The sequence below is a fragment of the Phyllobates terribilis genome, unplaced genomic scaffold (genome assembly GCF_046119375.1).
Source record: "Phyllobates terribilis strain yellow unplaced genomic scaffold, ASM4611937v1 Scaffold_2__4_contigs__length_985480577, whole genome shotgun sequence".
NCBI lineage: Eukaryota > Metazoa > Chordata > Amphibia > Anura > Dendrobatidae > Phyllobates > Phyllobates terribilis.
The window spans coordinates 424,768,872-424,784,213 of NW_027362762.1; the positions used below are offsets into that span (position 1 = coordinate 424,768,872).

The 15,342-nt window shown below is 40.9% G+C and overlaps 1 protein-coding gene across 5 annotated transcripts in view; it reads right to left on the minus strand.

The window, feature by feature from the left end:
- Window positions 1-15,342, minus strand: part of SPNS2 (SPNS lysolipid transporter 2, sphingosine-1-phosphate) — a 174,485-nt gene that overhangs the window by 104,696 nt on the left and 54,447 nt on the right. For all 5 annotated transcript variants that reach the window (XR_012282928.1, XR_012282934.1, XM_073665187.1 and 2 more), the window contains exon 2: window positions 2,111-2,176. Coding sequence is in view for 3 of the 5 variants with exons in the window: in XM_073665187.1 (XP_073521288.1) it covers window positions 2,111-2,176 (66 nt within the window). In the remaining 2 variants the exon portion in view is untranslated. The remainder of the gene's footprint in view (window positions 1-2,110; window positions 2,177-15,342) is intronic.

The following is a 15,342-nucleotide window of genomic DNA, read 5'->3' on the forward strand; positions in this document are numbered from 1 at the left end:
TCAAAAAAATCAAACACTTTCTCTGCACTTTAATAGAACTAACAGGATTGAACACCAGAGGTGACACATTATCACTATGTTTTGTCTTCAGTAATCGTGGTTTTCAGACAGAATCTCCCAGGAGAGTCACTCAACTAAGGGGCAGCAAAGTTACATATTACAACACTGACTAAACAGATTCTTAGGCCGGGGAAAATCAGACTGATGCAAACCAATAAGGTTGGAAAACAGTTAAAAACCTTATATATTCATTCACTCAATGTCCACTGCGATGAAGACTATTTTTCTAGTATATAGGAACATGCATTCCTGCAGCAGCTGAGCCTGCCAGATGTGTTATTTCTGCAATATGGAAGTGGAGCAGTGGCTCATTCACATCCCAGGTGTCTGCAGAGGGTGCAGCATGTTTAGTCTTTTCATTCTGTTTGGGCTAAAGTATCTCCAGCTAAAGGGAATAAAAACGATTAACCCCAGAGCTGCCCTTGCAGAGGTGATCATTACTTTACTTTTTTGGGGTCTTAGCATAATGTGTTAACTCTGTGTGCTGCAAACCCACCTCCCCACCACAACTCATTCTACTACTTGACTTTAACCATCAGTAAGTTAATATTGAATGGGAATGTGTCATCAGCGAATTACCTATTTTATTTAAAAAACAAAACAAAAACGTAGTATAGCTTTTTTGATTCGCTACGTGACTTACATCATGTGCGGGCATTGCAGGACCTTAGGTATCCATGGTTACAGCCACTGATATAGTGACAGTTAGCTAGTTGCTAGTGGTCGTAACCATGGATAAGGTCCTGCAATGCCTTACATGGTGTACGTGACATAGCGAATCAGAAAAATTATACTACATTTCTAATTGGAGGTATTTGCTAATATTATTAATAATAATATTATATTATTACCACTACTACTACATATTGTGATAAGATCTTGGAGATGGGAATACCCCTTTAAGGCATTTCTGCTCCTTCATTTTCTGTAACATTTATTCAAAATTACATAGTTTAACATATAAATACTAAAAATCTGTAAGCTATTCTTAAACAAAACAAAAAAACAACCAAAATTCACGGGCCCATCAAAAGTCAATGGACGATGTCAGGATATATTACTAAACTTTATAAAAAAATTTAAAAAACACGATGCCAATAAGACCTGAGTAGTTTATGTGTAGCTTTCAATACGTATTCCAGTACATAAAAAAAAATTACATATGAGCATTTTAACATCGAAGATAGGGTTTAACTATGACCCCTAGTTAATTCATTCATCAAAAGATGCGCTAACTCGATTTCCCAGTGTCCTCCCAGAGTCATCTGAATAATGTCCAATATGTGATAAATGCTATTAATACTTTGACCTATGAGGCAGTAATATATATATATAATCAATATTTCTATTTTTGTGAAATGTTAGTGCTAATCTAAAGACACGCACATGCCTCAATTCTCCTTGTTGAGCAATATTTTACTTGTATTTATTAAATAATTTTGACATGTCAGTTTGCTATGGTGACTAGGCTCAATCTCTAAATGTGAGCTATAGAATCATTGAATGACAGACGCCTTGTTAATTTAGGCATAAAAATTCTTGATAAGGGTGAAGAATATCGCTTTATATATGAATATAGTGTGGGATGTCAACATATAATACTGTAAATGTGTTGTACAGATCTCTAATATAGCGTCCATAAAATTGCATGGGATAATACTGTACCTACATCTTTCTCAGAATTAAATGGAGACACAAAGTAGAATCCCTCAGAATTTTTGAGTAATAAAAATGTGTTCTGCCCTATTATATACCATATTGAAAGGAATATACGGAGGTACTATACAGAAGCACTTGGCATATGTCCTTAATACAGATCAATAGGGACTTAGTTCTCGCGTAGCTATAGAATATAAAGCGGTTGCTGGTCCTTAGTAAGACGACATCAATATTATAAACAGCACATGGTTACAGAATTCTACAATTTTGGGGGGCATGAAGTTCCTCATGTGCACGGTTACACCATGACCTTGTGCATGAGCCCCAAAACTGTAGAACCTAAGCGTTGTTCATAAACCCATACGTGTGGACACTGAAAATGGACACTTACCAGTTTGTAGTAAGCCAGCACCACTGTCCTTGACTCCAAAGTGTTGCTGAATGTCCAGGAGAACCCCTGTTAAGAGATAATAGAAAATATGAGGTTTTGGTAATATTCCGAAAAAGCAATTTTTAAAGAAATTTGTAGAACATTAGGAATTACATTCCAGCATTCAAGTAGCAAAACCTCAACCCTACCATAATCCTAAAACGAAACTTGTAGGGCTAATCTAAAAAGTCAGCCCAATAAGCAAAGACATTCTCAAAGGAAATTCTACTGGCTCAATAGGGAAGACAATGTAAAAAGTAGTAAGACGCTAAGAAATAGAAAGCTTGTGATTACAGAGAGCCCGTTCCGGCATCATCCAGTGGCCCATTTCCCCAGGACAAGTGCACGCTTGGTTTAGAAATGGGTTGATATATGGGTTATTCAAGTGCGACAAAAATGGGAATATGGCTTTTCTATTCTCCTTAAGTGGTTTTGTATCCTCAACTTACCTTGTTGCTTTATACTTTGCCTTTGTTCTGCAGTAAGTGCATTAAGCAAACCATATGCTGTAAGACTACATTGACTAATGAAAGCAAGAGCTTCACTCAGACTGTATAAAAGCAGAGCTCTATATCTATTGTCTTGGGGGAAGATTTTATTTCTGATTGTCATTACTAAATTACAGCTATAATAACACATAGGGAAACTATCTATAAAACCCACAGGGAAGATCCTTTCTGATCAAACCGATATTTTCCTGGAAATTCTGTAACTTCTGCTTAACAAAGATAGGACACATTACACTATCACTAGGAACATTTTTGGATTGAGCCCTTCCTGTGATATGTTTATCACAACTGACAGCTGCCCAGTTTGCTCATCATTATGACTACATGAAGGAAAACCTGATAAGAAAATATTGGTGTAGCATACTGTCCACCATCAACTTGCTTCGTAGATGGAACATCCTTCACAGTTAACTTGGGCAAGTAACGTTCAAGCACCATGGTTAACAGAAGATCAGAGCACTCAGGTTTTACCTCTAAAATAGTTGTCTTTAACTTATAGGGGTATTCTGATTCGCTAGGTCTCTTTCCTCATGTGCATTGCAGGACCTTAGTTATCCATGGTTACGACCACTAGCAACTAGCTGTCACTATATCACTGGTCATAACCATGGATACCTAAGGTCCTGCAATGCCTGCACATGAGGAAAGAGACATAGCGAATCAGAAAAACTATACTACATTTTTAATTGGCGATATTTTCTTATATTATTATTACAGCTACTACATATTGAGATAGGATCTTGGAGATGGGAATAACACTTTAATTCTCGTAGGTCTTTTGGATGTGTCCTTTAGGTTGTCAACATTATAATGTTGTAACTATAGATGATATGAAGAATAAGTAAGGAAAGTACCATAAATCCAAGTAAGAAAATCTTTCAGCCGACTTAAAATTATGAACTTTATTCCAACAAGATCAGAAAAAAAAAAAAAAAAAAAAGACATCCTCAGAAACATTGAATAGCAATATGTGACTTCCCTACAAGTTTCACACTGCGACACAGTTATTCATGGTACCATGGAAGGTACTGTCCTACTAAGACTATCTATTCATTTAAATATCTTGGCTGAAATTAAATATTGAAACGTGTAATCCAAATCTCCCTCGCCAGTCTCCAAAACTTTTCTTGTGCTGCACTAGTTCTCTGGAATGCGATACTCTGGACAATCAGATTGACTTCCAGCATTCAACTCATGCCTTTCACATTCCTTAATCTGACTCCTTTTCTTACCCTATCATTTAAGAATAGGAAAGAGAGAGGGAGGGAGTAATTACATTTGTTTCATTCATCATATAATCGTAAAGTGATATAAAAAGCATTTCTCATAAATCAACTGCAAAAAACAAGTTTAAAATATACAGTAAGGTAATATATATATATACACTGCTGAAAAAATAAAGGGAACACTCAAATAACACATCCTAGATCTGAATGAATGAAATATTCTCATTGAATACTTTGTTCTGTACAAAGTTGAATGTGCTGACAACAAAATCACTCAAAAATCATCAATGGAAATCAAATTTATTAACCAATGGAGGCCTGGATTTGGAGTCACCCCCAAAATTAAAGTGGAAAAACACACTACAGGTTGATCCAACTTTGATGTAATGTCCTTAAAACAAGTCAAAATGAGGCTCAGTATTGTGTGTGGCCTCCACGTGCCTGTATAACCTCCCTATAACGCCTGACCTGGACTAAAGCATCCGCCAACTCCTGGACAGTCTGTGGTACAACGTGACGTTGATGGATGGAGCGAGACATGATGTCCCAGATGTGCTCAATCGGATTCAGGTCTGGGGAACGGGCGGGCCAGTCCATAGTTTCAATGCCTTCATCTTGCAGGAACTGCTGATCCACTCCAGCCACATGAGGTCTGGCATTGTCCTGCATTAGGAGGAACCAGGGGCCAACCGCACCAGCATACGGTCTCACAAGGGGTCTGAGGATCTCATCTCGGAACCTAATGGCAGTCAGGCTACCTCTGGCGAGCACATGGAGGGCTGTGCAGCCCTCCAAAGAAATGCCACAGAACTCCAGGATTGGCAAAAGTCGCCACTGGCGCCCTGTGCTCTTCACAGATGAAAGCAGGTTCACACTGAGCACATGTGACAGACGTGACAGAGTCTGGAGACGCCGTGGAGAGCGATCTGCTGCCTGCAACATCCTTCAGCATGACCGGTTTGGCAGTGGGTCAGTAATGGTGTGGGGTGGAATTTCTTTGGAGGGCCGCACAGCCCTCCATGTGTTCGCCAGAGGTAGCCTGACTGCCATTAGGTACCGAGATGAGATCCTCAGACCCCTTGTGAGACCGTATGCTGGTGCGGTTGGCTCTGGGTTCCTCCTAATGGAGGACAATGCCAGACCTTATGTGGCTGGAGTGTGTCAGCAGTTCCTGCAAGATGAAGGCATTGAAGCTATGGACTGGCCCGCCCGTTCCCCAGACCTGAATCCGATTGAGCACATCTGAAACATCATGTCTCGCTCCATCCACCAACGTCACGTTGCACCACAGACTGTCCAGGAGTTGGCGGATGCTTTAGTCCAGGTCTGGGAGGAGATCCCACAAGAGACCTTCCGCAATCTCATCAGGAGCATGCCCAAGCGTTGTAGAGAGGTCATACAGGCACGTGGAGGCCACACACAATACTGAGCCTCATTTTGACTTGTTTTAAGGACATTACATCAAAGTTGAATCAGCCTGTAGTGTGTTTTTCCACTTTAATTTTGGGGATGACTCCAAATCCAGGCCTCCGTTGGTTAATAAATTTGATTTCCATTGATGATTTTTGTGTGATTTTGTTGTCAGCACATTCAACTTTGTACACAACAAAGTATTCAATGAGAATATTTCATTCATTCGATCTAGGATGTGTTATTTGAGTGTTCCCTTCTTTTTTTCTTTGAGCAGTAATAAATAAATAAATTATTCATATATATATATATATATATATATATATATATATATATATACATATATATATATATACACAGTACAGACCAAAAGTTTGGACACAGCTCCTCATTTAAAGATTTTTCTGTATTTTCTTGACTATGAAAATAGTACCTTCACACTGAAGGCATCAAAACTATGAATTACCACATGTGGAATTATATACTTAACAAAAAAGTGTGAAACAACTGAAAATATGTCTTATATTCTAGGTTCTTCAAAGTAGCCACCTTTTGCTTTGATGACTGCTTTGCACACTCTTGGCATTCTCTTGATGAGCTTCAAGAGGTAGTCACCGGAAATGGTCTTCCAACAATCTTGAAGGAGTTCCCAGAGATGCTTAGCACTTGTTGGCCCTTTTGCCTTCACTCTGCGGTCCAGCTCACCCCAAACCATCTCGATTGGGTTCAGGTCTGGTGACTGTGGAGGCCAGGTCATCTGGCGTAGCCCCCCATCACTCTCCTTCTTGATCAAATAGCCCTTACACAGCCTGGAGGTGTTTAGGGTCATTGTCCTGTTGAAAAATAAATGATGGTCCAACTAAATGCAAACCGGATGGAATAGCATGCCGCTGCAAGATGCTGTGGTAGCCATGCTGGTTCAGTATGCCTTCAATTTTGAATAAATCCCCAACAGTGTCACCAGCAAAGCCCCCCCACACCATCACACCTCCTCCTCCATGCTTCACGGTGGGAACCAGGCATGTAGAGTCCATCCGTTCACCTTTTCTGCGTCGCACAAAGACACGGTGGTTGGAACCAAAGATCTCAAATTTGGACTCATCAGGTCAAAGCACAGATTTCCACTGGTCTAATGTCCATTCCTTGTGTTCTTTAGCCCAAACAAGTCTCTTCTGCTTGTTGCTTGTCCTTAGCAGTGGTTTCCTAGCAGCTATTTTACCATGAAGGCCTGCTGCACAAAGTCTCGTCTTAACCGTTGTTGAAGAGATGTGTCTGCTGCTAGAACTCTGTGTGGCATTGACCTGGTCTCTAATCTGAGCTGCTGTTAACCTGCGATTTCTGAGGCTGGTGACTCGGATAAACTTATCCTCAGAAGCAGAGGTGACTCTTGGTCTTCCTTTCCTGGGGCAGTCCTCATGTGAGACAGTTTCTTTGTAGCGCTTGATGGTTTTGCAACTGCACTTGGGGACACTTTCAAAGTTTGCCCAATTTTTCGCACTGACTGACCTTCATTTCTTAAAGTAATGATGGCCACTCGTTTTTCTTTACTTAGAATTTGTATTATGGCAAGAAAAAAGCAGCTAACAATCTATTCAGTAGGACTATCAGCTGTGTATCCATCAGACTTCTGCACAACACAACTGATGGTCCCAACCCCATTTATAAGGCAAGAAATCCCACTTATTAAAGCTGACTGGGCACACCTGTGAAGTGAAGACCATTTCCGGTGACTACCTCTTGAAGCTCATCAAGAGAATGCCAAGAGTGTGCAAAGCAGTCATCAAAGCAAAAGGTGGCTACTGTGAAGAACCAAGAATATAAGACATATTTTCAGTTGTTTCACACTTTTTTGTTAAGTATATAATTCCACATGTGGTAATTCATAGTTTTGATGCCTTCAGTGTGAATGTACAATTTCCATAGTCATGAAAATACAGAAAAATCTTTAAATGAGAAGGTGTGTCCAAACTTTTGGTCTGTACTGTATATATATATATATTTTTTTTTATTTATTTATTTATTTTTTTTTTTTTCAGAGCACCATTGATTCCATAGTTCTGTACATGAGAAGGGGTTTCGTACAAAATACAAACAGATTACAATGAACAAACTAACAAAGACAGACTGGTACAGAGGGGAACGGGCCCTGCCCTTGTGGGCTTAAAGTCTACAGGGTAATGGAGAGTTAAGAGATGCCCTCATATAGTAAGCTTTCCTATGATCTTAGAGCACCACTCCAGTGAGGTTTTTTTTCCAACTGCTGGAGTGGTGCTTTAAGTGGAAGTCCCCTGCACCAGATCTTATACTCACCCTCTGGCGTCTTCACATTTTTTCGGAGCCGCTCCGGTCCCGCAGCACCATCTTGTGAGTGCAACTTCTGAGTGACTGGAACTCAGACTTGTATTGACTGCTTATGACGTAACTTCTATTAGAGCCAGAACAAGGCTGTCATAGGCTTACATTGATTGGTGCCGTCCGGCAAGCTCCATGAAACACTGGAGGTGTGGGCAGGTCACAAACTGCAGGAGATGGACTAGAGCAGCGGCGAAGACAGAAAGTGAGTATCAGACAGAGGACAAGAGACTTGCATTTTCACCACCACTCCAGCGATGAAAGAAAAAAAAAAACGATGGAGTGCCGCTTTAAATGTCATTGAATACACAATTGTTATGAAAAGCATTTCTCCTAAAATATATGTAGTGAAAGCAATTGAGATGCTATCTAAATAGCTATGGGACAATTTGGGAGTTTGGGGTTCACACATCAATGTATTTGTAAGCTGATTGCAACTTAGTAATCATAGATTTCAAAACCACTTTAAGAAGCAATTGTAACATGTTGTTAAAGGCTATAGTCCTAAATACAAATTTTACCAACAAAAGTGGATGATTATAGGATTGATTTTAAGAGCACATAAATAGATATCCGGCCGTAAGGAGGGGTTAATGTAGAGAACACAGTAACGTCAGGTCATCAGTTCACACACTGATGTCTACTTTTATACCCATTGTTTTATTTCCTAAAAGTATATTTGTCTCAGACCATGCTCCACCTTACCATCCCCAAACAAAAAGTATTTTTCATATAGATTCCCATGGGGTATCCAGGTGTTCATATGAAAGGAAGAGGCTTTATATCCAAGATGAAAGCATGATGAAACCAATACTACATATACGCAGCTCCTCCTTTACTCTGTATTCTTCCCATAGTGACAAGCGATGAAGCTGCTGCAATAGTCATCCCGCTGTCATTTTTCTTTCCTCCTTGGATCCGGACATCATTGTCTGAATGCTAATTTATCTCTCATATGTGGCCTGTTTTACTCTCGCTCTTTTACAGCTTGTGACTCATTAAACCTGTCTAGTCTCTAAAGGAAAATAAGGTTTTAGCTTTGTGTTATGATATCTCGCAGTCTCTCCATCTGAAGTAGTAAAATTATATTTCATTTTGACAAACTCAATGATCGGGACTACTGAATGCTATTTTTGTGTCACAACAGGCAAGTTCTAAACACACAGACTTCACTTTATGTTGCTTATTATTGTGTCAACATGTCATAAATAATGCCAATATTTCACCACCATTACAGCCTTAGGATGACAGTCAATGGCATCACTTAGTGATCTGAGGTCAGCCCCATTGATTTACATCATCCCACAAGTGCTTCTGGGGCAGGGCACGGACCACAGTTGCTCTCAACCTCAGGTCTCGAGGGACTATGAAATTTTCCTGGTACCAGTTATCTGCTGGTATTTAAAATGACGTTTTAGAACTATCGACAGTTCATGACTTTTTACCATAGAAAATTGTGACTAACTAGCCATAAAGTAATGTATGAAATATTTAATAGTAAGAGTACTCTGGCTTCTCCACCACCTCAGCCTATTATACAGATCTACATTTACTTCTGCCATATATAATCCCTTCTTTTTGCTGATCTTTCTATAATCGTTGGATGCATTATGTGCTCTATTTATTCATTCCTCGAATCATAGAATGGTAGAGTTGGAGGGGACCTCCAGGGTCATCGTGTCCAACCCCCTGCTCAATGCAGGATTCACTAAACCATTTCAGACAGATCAGGGCTGTGAAGTCGGAGTCGGAGTCGTGGAGTCAGAGTCAATTTTGGTGGAGTCGGAATAAATTGGGTACAGTAGTTCAATGCAGTTTGTGGGGAATATTTTTTCATAAGAATTTGGGAAAGTTACGAAATGTCCTATTCCTGATCTAAAGGTCTAGACTTGTAGCGCAGATGAATCTGTGCTACAGTAAATTTATCACTTAAAACATGTGTGGCGCCCCTGTCGACCGCCACAGGGATGCTGCACTTCTCTAATGGAGTGTAGTGTTCCTCCTCTGAGGTAACAGTGTGATAGTCGTGACCCAACCTTTGCATCCAACACCACACTTCTCCACCAGAGGGAGCTGGTATGCACTCGGTGCTGCTCCCCTGGTTACAGGGAGACTGGGGAACCAAGAGTTAGGGGAACCAGTTAGTGGGTGAGGGTGGAGGACTTATAAGTTAGTTACACTTTAAATTTCAGATTTAATAAAAAGCCATCTTGGTTCTTGGTTCTTTGGCTGTTCTTTTGTGCTGTCAAATACGGTATGTTACTGTGATCTCCCACCCTGAGAGTGGATCCTGTGTGGACCTGCAGGGGAGGGAGACACGACCCTCGTACCCTGGCCTTGGGACGAGAGGCAGGTTGCAGATGGGGAATGTCTCAACCCGGCCAAGGACCAGGACCAAGAAGGCCCGGAGCTTAAGAGTGTGGCTCCACAGCAAATGGATCCCAGGCAGGATGCAGACGGAGCGGAGTACGCCACCTGTCCTCGCCATGCTGATATATTCAGAGGGAGTCCGGCTGCGACACCCGACCTTGCTACTCTATGTCCTGGTTGGGAAAGCCTGGTAGGCCATGAGGATCCCACTGGGTATCGGACGGAGCGGAGCTGCCACCCGTGCCCTGGTTCTGAGAGGAACTCAGAGGGAGACCTGGCCTATTTGCACACACACGGACAGGAAAGGATTCGGTCTGTAGTTCAGGAACACTCTGGTGTAGGGTCCCGACTGAATGCTGGACTTACTCTGAGGTTGTCGGACCACCGTCCCTGGTGACCGCAGGACTCTGCGAGGAGCAGGGAGTCGCCTTCCTTCTGCCATCTCTAAAGTGAGTAAAGCCTTCGAAGTTCACCCCTATGGCCTCCGGACTGTTTATTCTGCGCTACACCACAGCGCCCGTCTTCCTCTACTACTACCCCCTCCATCCTGTCCCTCTGCCCTGAGGCCTTGCTCCGCCTGTGGGGAGTAGTAATAACTCTGGCCGCCATAACACCATGCCTCAGCGGACTGCAGCGGCGCTGGTGGCCTTCACCAGGTGCCACAGGTGGCGTAGTCATAAATCAGCCACTCAACCCGGACAAGCCCACACCATCCCTTTTAATGTGACGGCCCTGAACACGGGTCGGGTCCGGGCCACGGCTGCACCCCATCTCTCCATCACAGGACCCGACACAGAGTCCCCCATCAGCCAGGGTAAACTAAAGGGCTTTTTCGAGTAAGAGGCGTCACACATGAGCCATGTATGAGGGAGTTGGATTCGGAGTCGGAGTTGGAGTCTGTGTCATGGAAATTGAGGAGTCCGAGGTTTGGCTTACCGACTCCACAGCCCTGAGACAGATGTCTGTCCAGCCTCTGTTTGAAGACTTCCAATGAAGTAGAACTCACCACCTCTCGTGGCAGCCTGTTCCACTCATTGATCACCCTAACTGTCAAAAAGTTTTGTCTAATATCTAACCTGTATCTTCTCCCATTCAGTTTCATCCCATTGCTTCTAGTCTTTCTTTGTGCAATTGAGAATAAGGATGATCCATCTACAGTGTGACAGTCCTTGACATACTTGAAGACAGCTATTAAGTCTCCCATCAGTCTTCTCTTTTTTGCAAGTTAAACATTCCCAAATCCTCTAACTGTTCCTCATAGGACATCCTATGAAAGTTATGGGAAGTTCCAAGGAAATAATGATATGCTTTATTGGTCACGTTAATCTAATCACATTCCTACATATTAAGCTCCATTAATAAAATAGAATTATTTCCTCCCGTCACTGTAAAAACCAGAAAGACTGAGTTTGCTGAAACTTCTCAGCTTAGTTACAAGTGATGCTTAGCAAGTATTTAAACAAAACTTGGGTGTAAAGCAAAGGGCAAAATTTAACAAACACACCCTTCTAGGAAGATACTTTTCTAAAGCACATTGGCCCAACATTCAATGTCAATATACATATACATTTCAAGCCACACCTCAGCATTATATGACGCTTGTTACACAGTTAGTCATATATTATACTACACAGGCTTTTATAGGGCATTACATAAGCGTTCACACACAGTTTACATGACACTTATAAATATAAACCCTGCCTCATCTTCATGACCTAATTAAGATAAATTGGTAAGAGTCCAAAGTTTCATTCATTTATTCCAGAACGTAACTTTACTGTTGGGGAGAGTAATTTCAGGATGGAATTTACACTTTGGTGCTCACTTCTGACTACGGCCTGGCAGTTAAAGCTTTCCTCAAGAGACCTCAATGTCCTCAACGTGTGGCTAGATTTTATTCTATGCCATAAAACATTCACAACAGATAACCTTGAGCATTAGGTGCCAATGACAATATCTAATAGTATTGTGGCAGGTTCTATTATATGGCTATTGCTGTAAGCATAATAAGAATAAAAATAATATATACGTACCCAGTAGTAGGCACTAATATAGATATTGTGTCCACCAGTATTATAAGGGCATAAGTACTTTGTAGACACTGTGGTGGGAATATTTATAGTCAAACTTTAAAACTCAAAAATTGGGGTTGTACCTTTATTGTGATCCATTCAGTTACAGTTAGTGACAAACCAGTCTACCAGCCCCGATACTGGCATAGGACCTTCAGCTTTCCATAGCTCCATGTCTATTTCCACTGTTCCCGATTAGCAAATCTCGCTCCAAAATAGGGTGTCTAATAGAAAGATGAGGTAAGGGCTGAATTCTGATATTATAGTCATTATTGTCTACACTTTAGTAGTGAAAAAGTATCTTATTGAATAGTTACTCTCTCTAAAGTGCTAAGAGTATTAAATGTCACCTTAGATATCACCAACCTCTGCATTAGCTGGTATCCAGCCTTCTATAAAAGGAATCCCTGGTTCCGTACAAGCCCCCTATAAAGTATAGCCTTATTACAAAGCAGATAAGCCTATTTGATGATGACTTGTTCTGTGCTACTAGAATGAAACCCCAGATTAGCTCCATTTCATGAATTTTTAATCTAGAAGAAGACACCCTGATCAGCCTATGATAATTGGTGAATGTGTCACAGTAATAGCCTTCATAAATAATAGCCACCAGAATAGCCCAGCCATGGATTTGTCACTTTGTCACTTGGAAGTTCTGGAAATACAGCTCTGTGGAATAAATTATTAATTGTATACGGGAGTGGTTATAATTACACATGATGCAAACTATTAACATTTCACAAGATGTATTCATTACACACTAGACGATCTACTTTGCTATGTATAAACACATTTACTTTTCAGAATAAAAACACTAACTGAATTAAGTCCTTTGAGCCAGATTATGCAGGAAGCCTTCACTTTCAGAACCACGTTGTAGCTCGTTGTGTAGTGTTGTCTTTACAGCGCTGCTGAACAGTTTGGTGTGTTTCATCAGAGCACACCCGACATCTTCTCAAATGGCCAGGGTGGACAACAACGCTGAATATCTTCAGATACGTAGCACTGAACTGGAATTCTGGGTCCGAGTTTCCATTAAAAGTTCAAACAAAAAACCATAAGGTTTATTACAGATAATGCCCAAAAAGTATCTCTCTATGGAGGGAATACTAGAGAGTGGTCATAAACGAGTGGCAAAACCTTTTGTCCAAAAAGTCACATGGAGCATAAATTATTTGCAGCCAAATATTGAAAACGTGTCCTTTTTAGTCACCCACGTTATGGCTGAGCCTCTCGAACTAGAAATGGGCTCCAGATGGAGCTGAAACCTTGCAGAACATGTGAACAAAAAGGACAATTTTCAATATCCAAAAAATAAACCATAGACCATATGTATGGCTCAGGTCCTTGAGGCTGGTGCCTCCTGCATATATTACCATGGTGCTGCTTTTGCTTCTTTGTTATAAAAGTTTTCTCCTGTGTCTAACACTTTTGGATTGTTTTGTACAAATTTCAGATGTATGAAACCAATGGGCTCTTGGAATGATATATGAAAAAGTTTGAGCACCCCTATTAATCTTAAGCTTATTGTTTTATAAAAATTGGTGTTTTTGCAACAGCTATTTCAGTTTGATATATGTAATAACTGTTGGACACAGTAATGTTTCTGCCTTGAAATGAGGTTTATTGTACTATCAGAAAATGTGCAATCTGCATTCAAACAAAATTTGACAGGTGCATAAGTATGGGCACCTCACCAGAAAAGTGACATTAATATTTAGCAGATCCTCCTTTTGCAAAAATAACAGCCTCTAGTCGCTTCCTGTAGCTTTTAATGAGTTCCTGGATCCTGGATGAAGGTATTTTTGACCATTCCTCTTTACGAAACAATTCCAGTTCAGTTAAGTTTGATGGTCGCCGAGCATGGACAGCCCTCTTCAAATGATCCCACAGATGTTCAATGATATTCAGGTCTGGGGACTGGGATGGCTATTCCAGAACATTGTAAGTGTTCCTCTGCATGAATGCCTGAGTAGATTTGGAGCGGTGTTTTGGATCATTGTCTTGCTGAAAGATCCATCCCCTGCGTAACTTCAACTTTATCACTGATTCTTGAACATTATTGTCAAGAATCTGCTGATACTGACTGGAATTCATGCGTCCCTCAACTTTAACAAGATTCCCGGTGCCGGCATTGGCCACACAGCCCCAAAGCATGATGGAACCTCCACCAAATTTTACTGTGGGTAGCAAGTGTTTTTCTTGGAATGCTGTGTTTTTTTGCCGCCATGCATAAAGCCTTTTTGTATGACCAAACAACTCAATCTTGGTTTCATCAGTCCACAGGACCTTCTTCCAAAAAGAAATTGGCTTCTCCAAATGTGCTTTTGCATACCTCAGCCGACTCGGTTTGTGGCGTGCTTGCAGAAACGGCTTCTTTCGCATCACTCTCCCATACAGCTTCTCCTTGTGCAAAGTGCGTTGTATAGTTGACAGATGCACAGCGACACCATCTGCAGCAAGTTGATGCTGCAGCTATCTGGAGGTGGTCTGAGGATTGTCCTTGACTGATCTTACCATTCTTCTTCTCTGCCTTTCTGATGTTTTTCTTGGCCTGCCACTTCTGGCCTTAACAAGAACTGTCCCTGTGTTCTTCCATTTCCTTACTATGTTCCTCACAGTGGATACTGACAGGTTAAATCTCTGAGACAGCTTTTTGTATCCTTCCCCTGAACAACTATGTTGAATAATCTTTGTTTTCAGATCATTTGACAGTTGTTTTGAGGAGCCCATGATGCCACTCTTCAGAGGAGATTCAAACAGGAGAACAACTTGCAAGTGGCCACTTTAAGTAGGTTTTCTCATGATTGCATACACCTGGCTATGAAGTTCAAAGCTCAATGAGGTTACAAAACCAAAAAAAGTGCTTTAGTAAGTCAGCAAAAAGTAGGTAGGAGTATTTAAAACAAGAAAATGATAAGGGTGCCCATACTTATGCACCTGTCAAATTTTGTTTGAATGCAGATTGCACATTTTCTGTTAGTACAATAAACCTCATTTCAAGGCAGAAACATTACTGTGTCCAACAGTTATTACATATATCAAACTGAAATAGCTGTTGCAAAAACACAATTTTTTATAAAACATTAAGCTTAAGATTAATAGGGGTGCCCAAACTTTTTCATATAACTGTAACTGAATCTAAAAGTTTACAGTACATTATTCATCTCCAGTATTGAAAAGCACCTACAGTAAAAAAAAGGTGGGTCTCGCTCATATGCATCTTCTGCATGAAAGTATAAACCTGCAGAAAA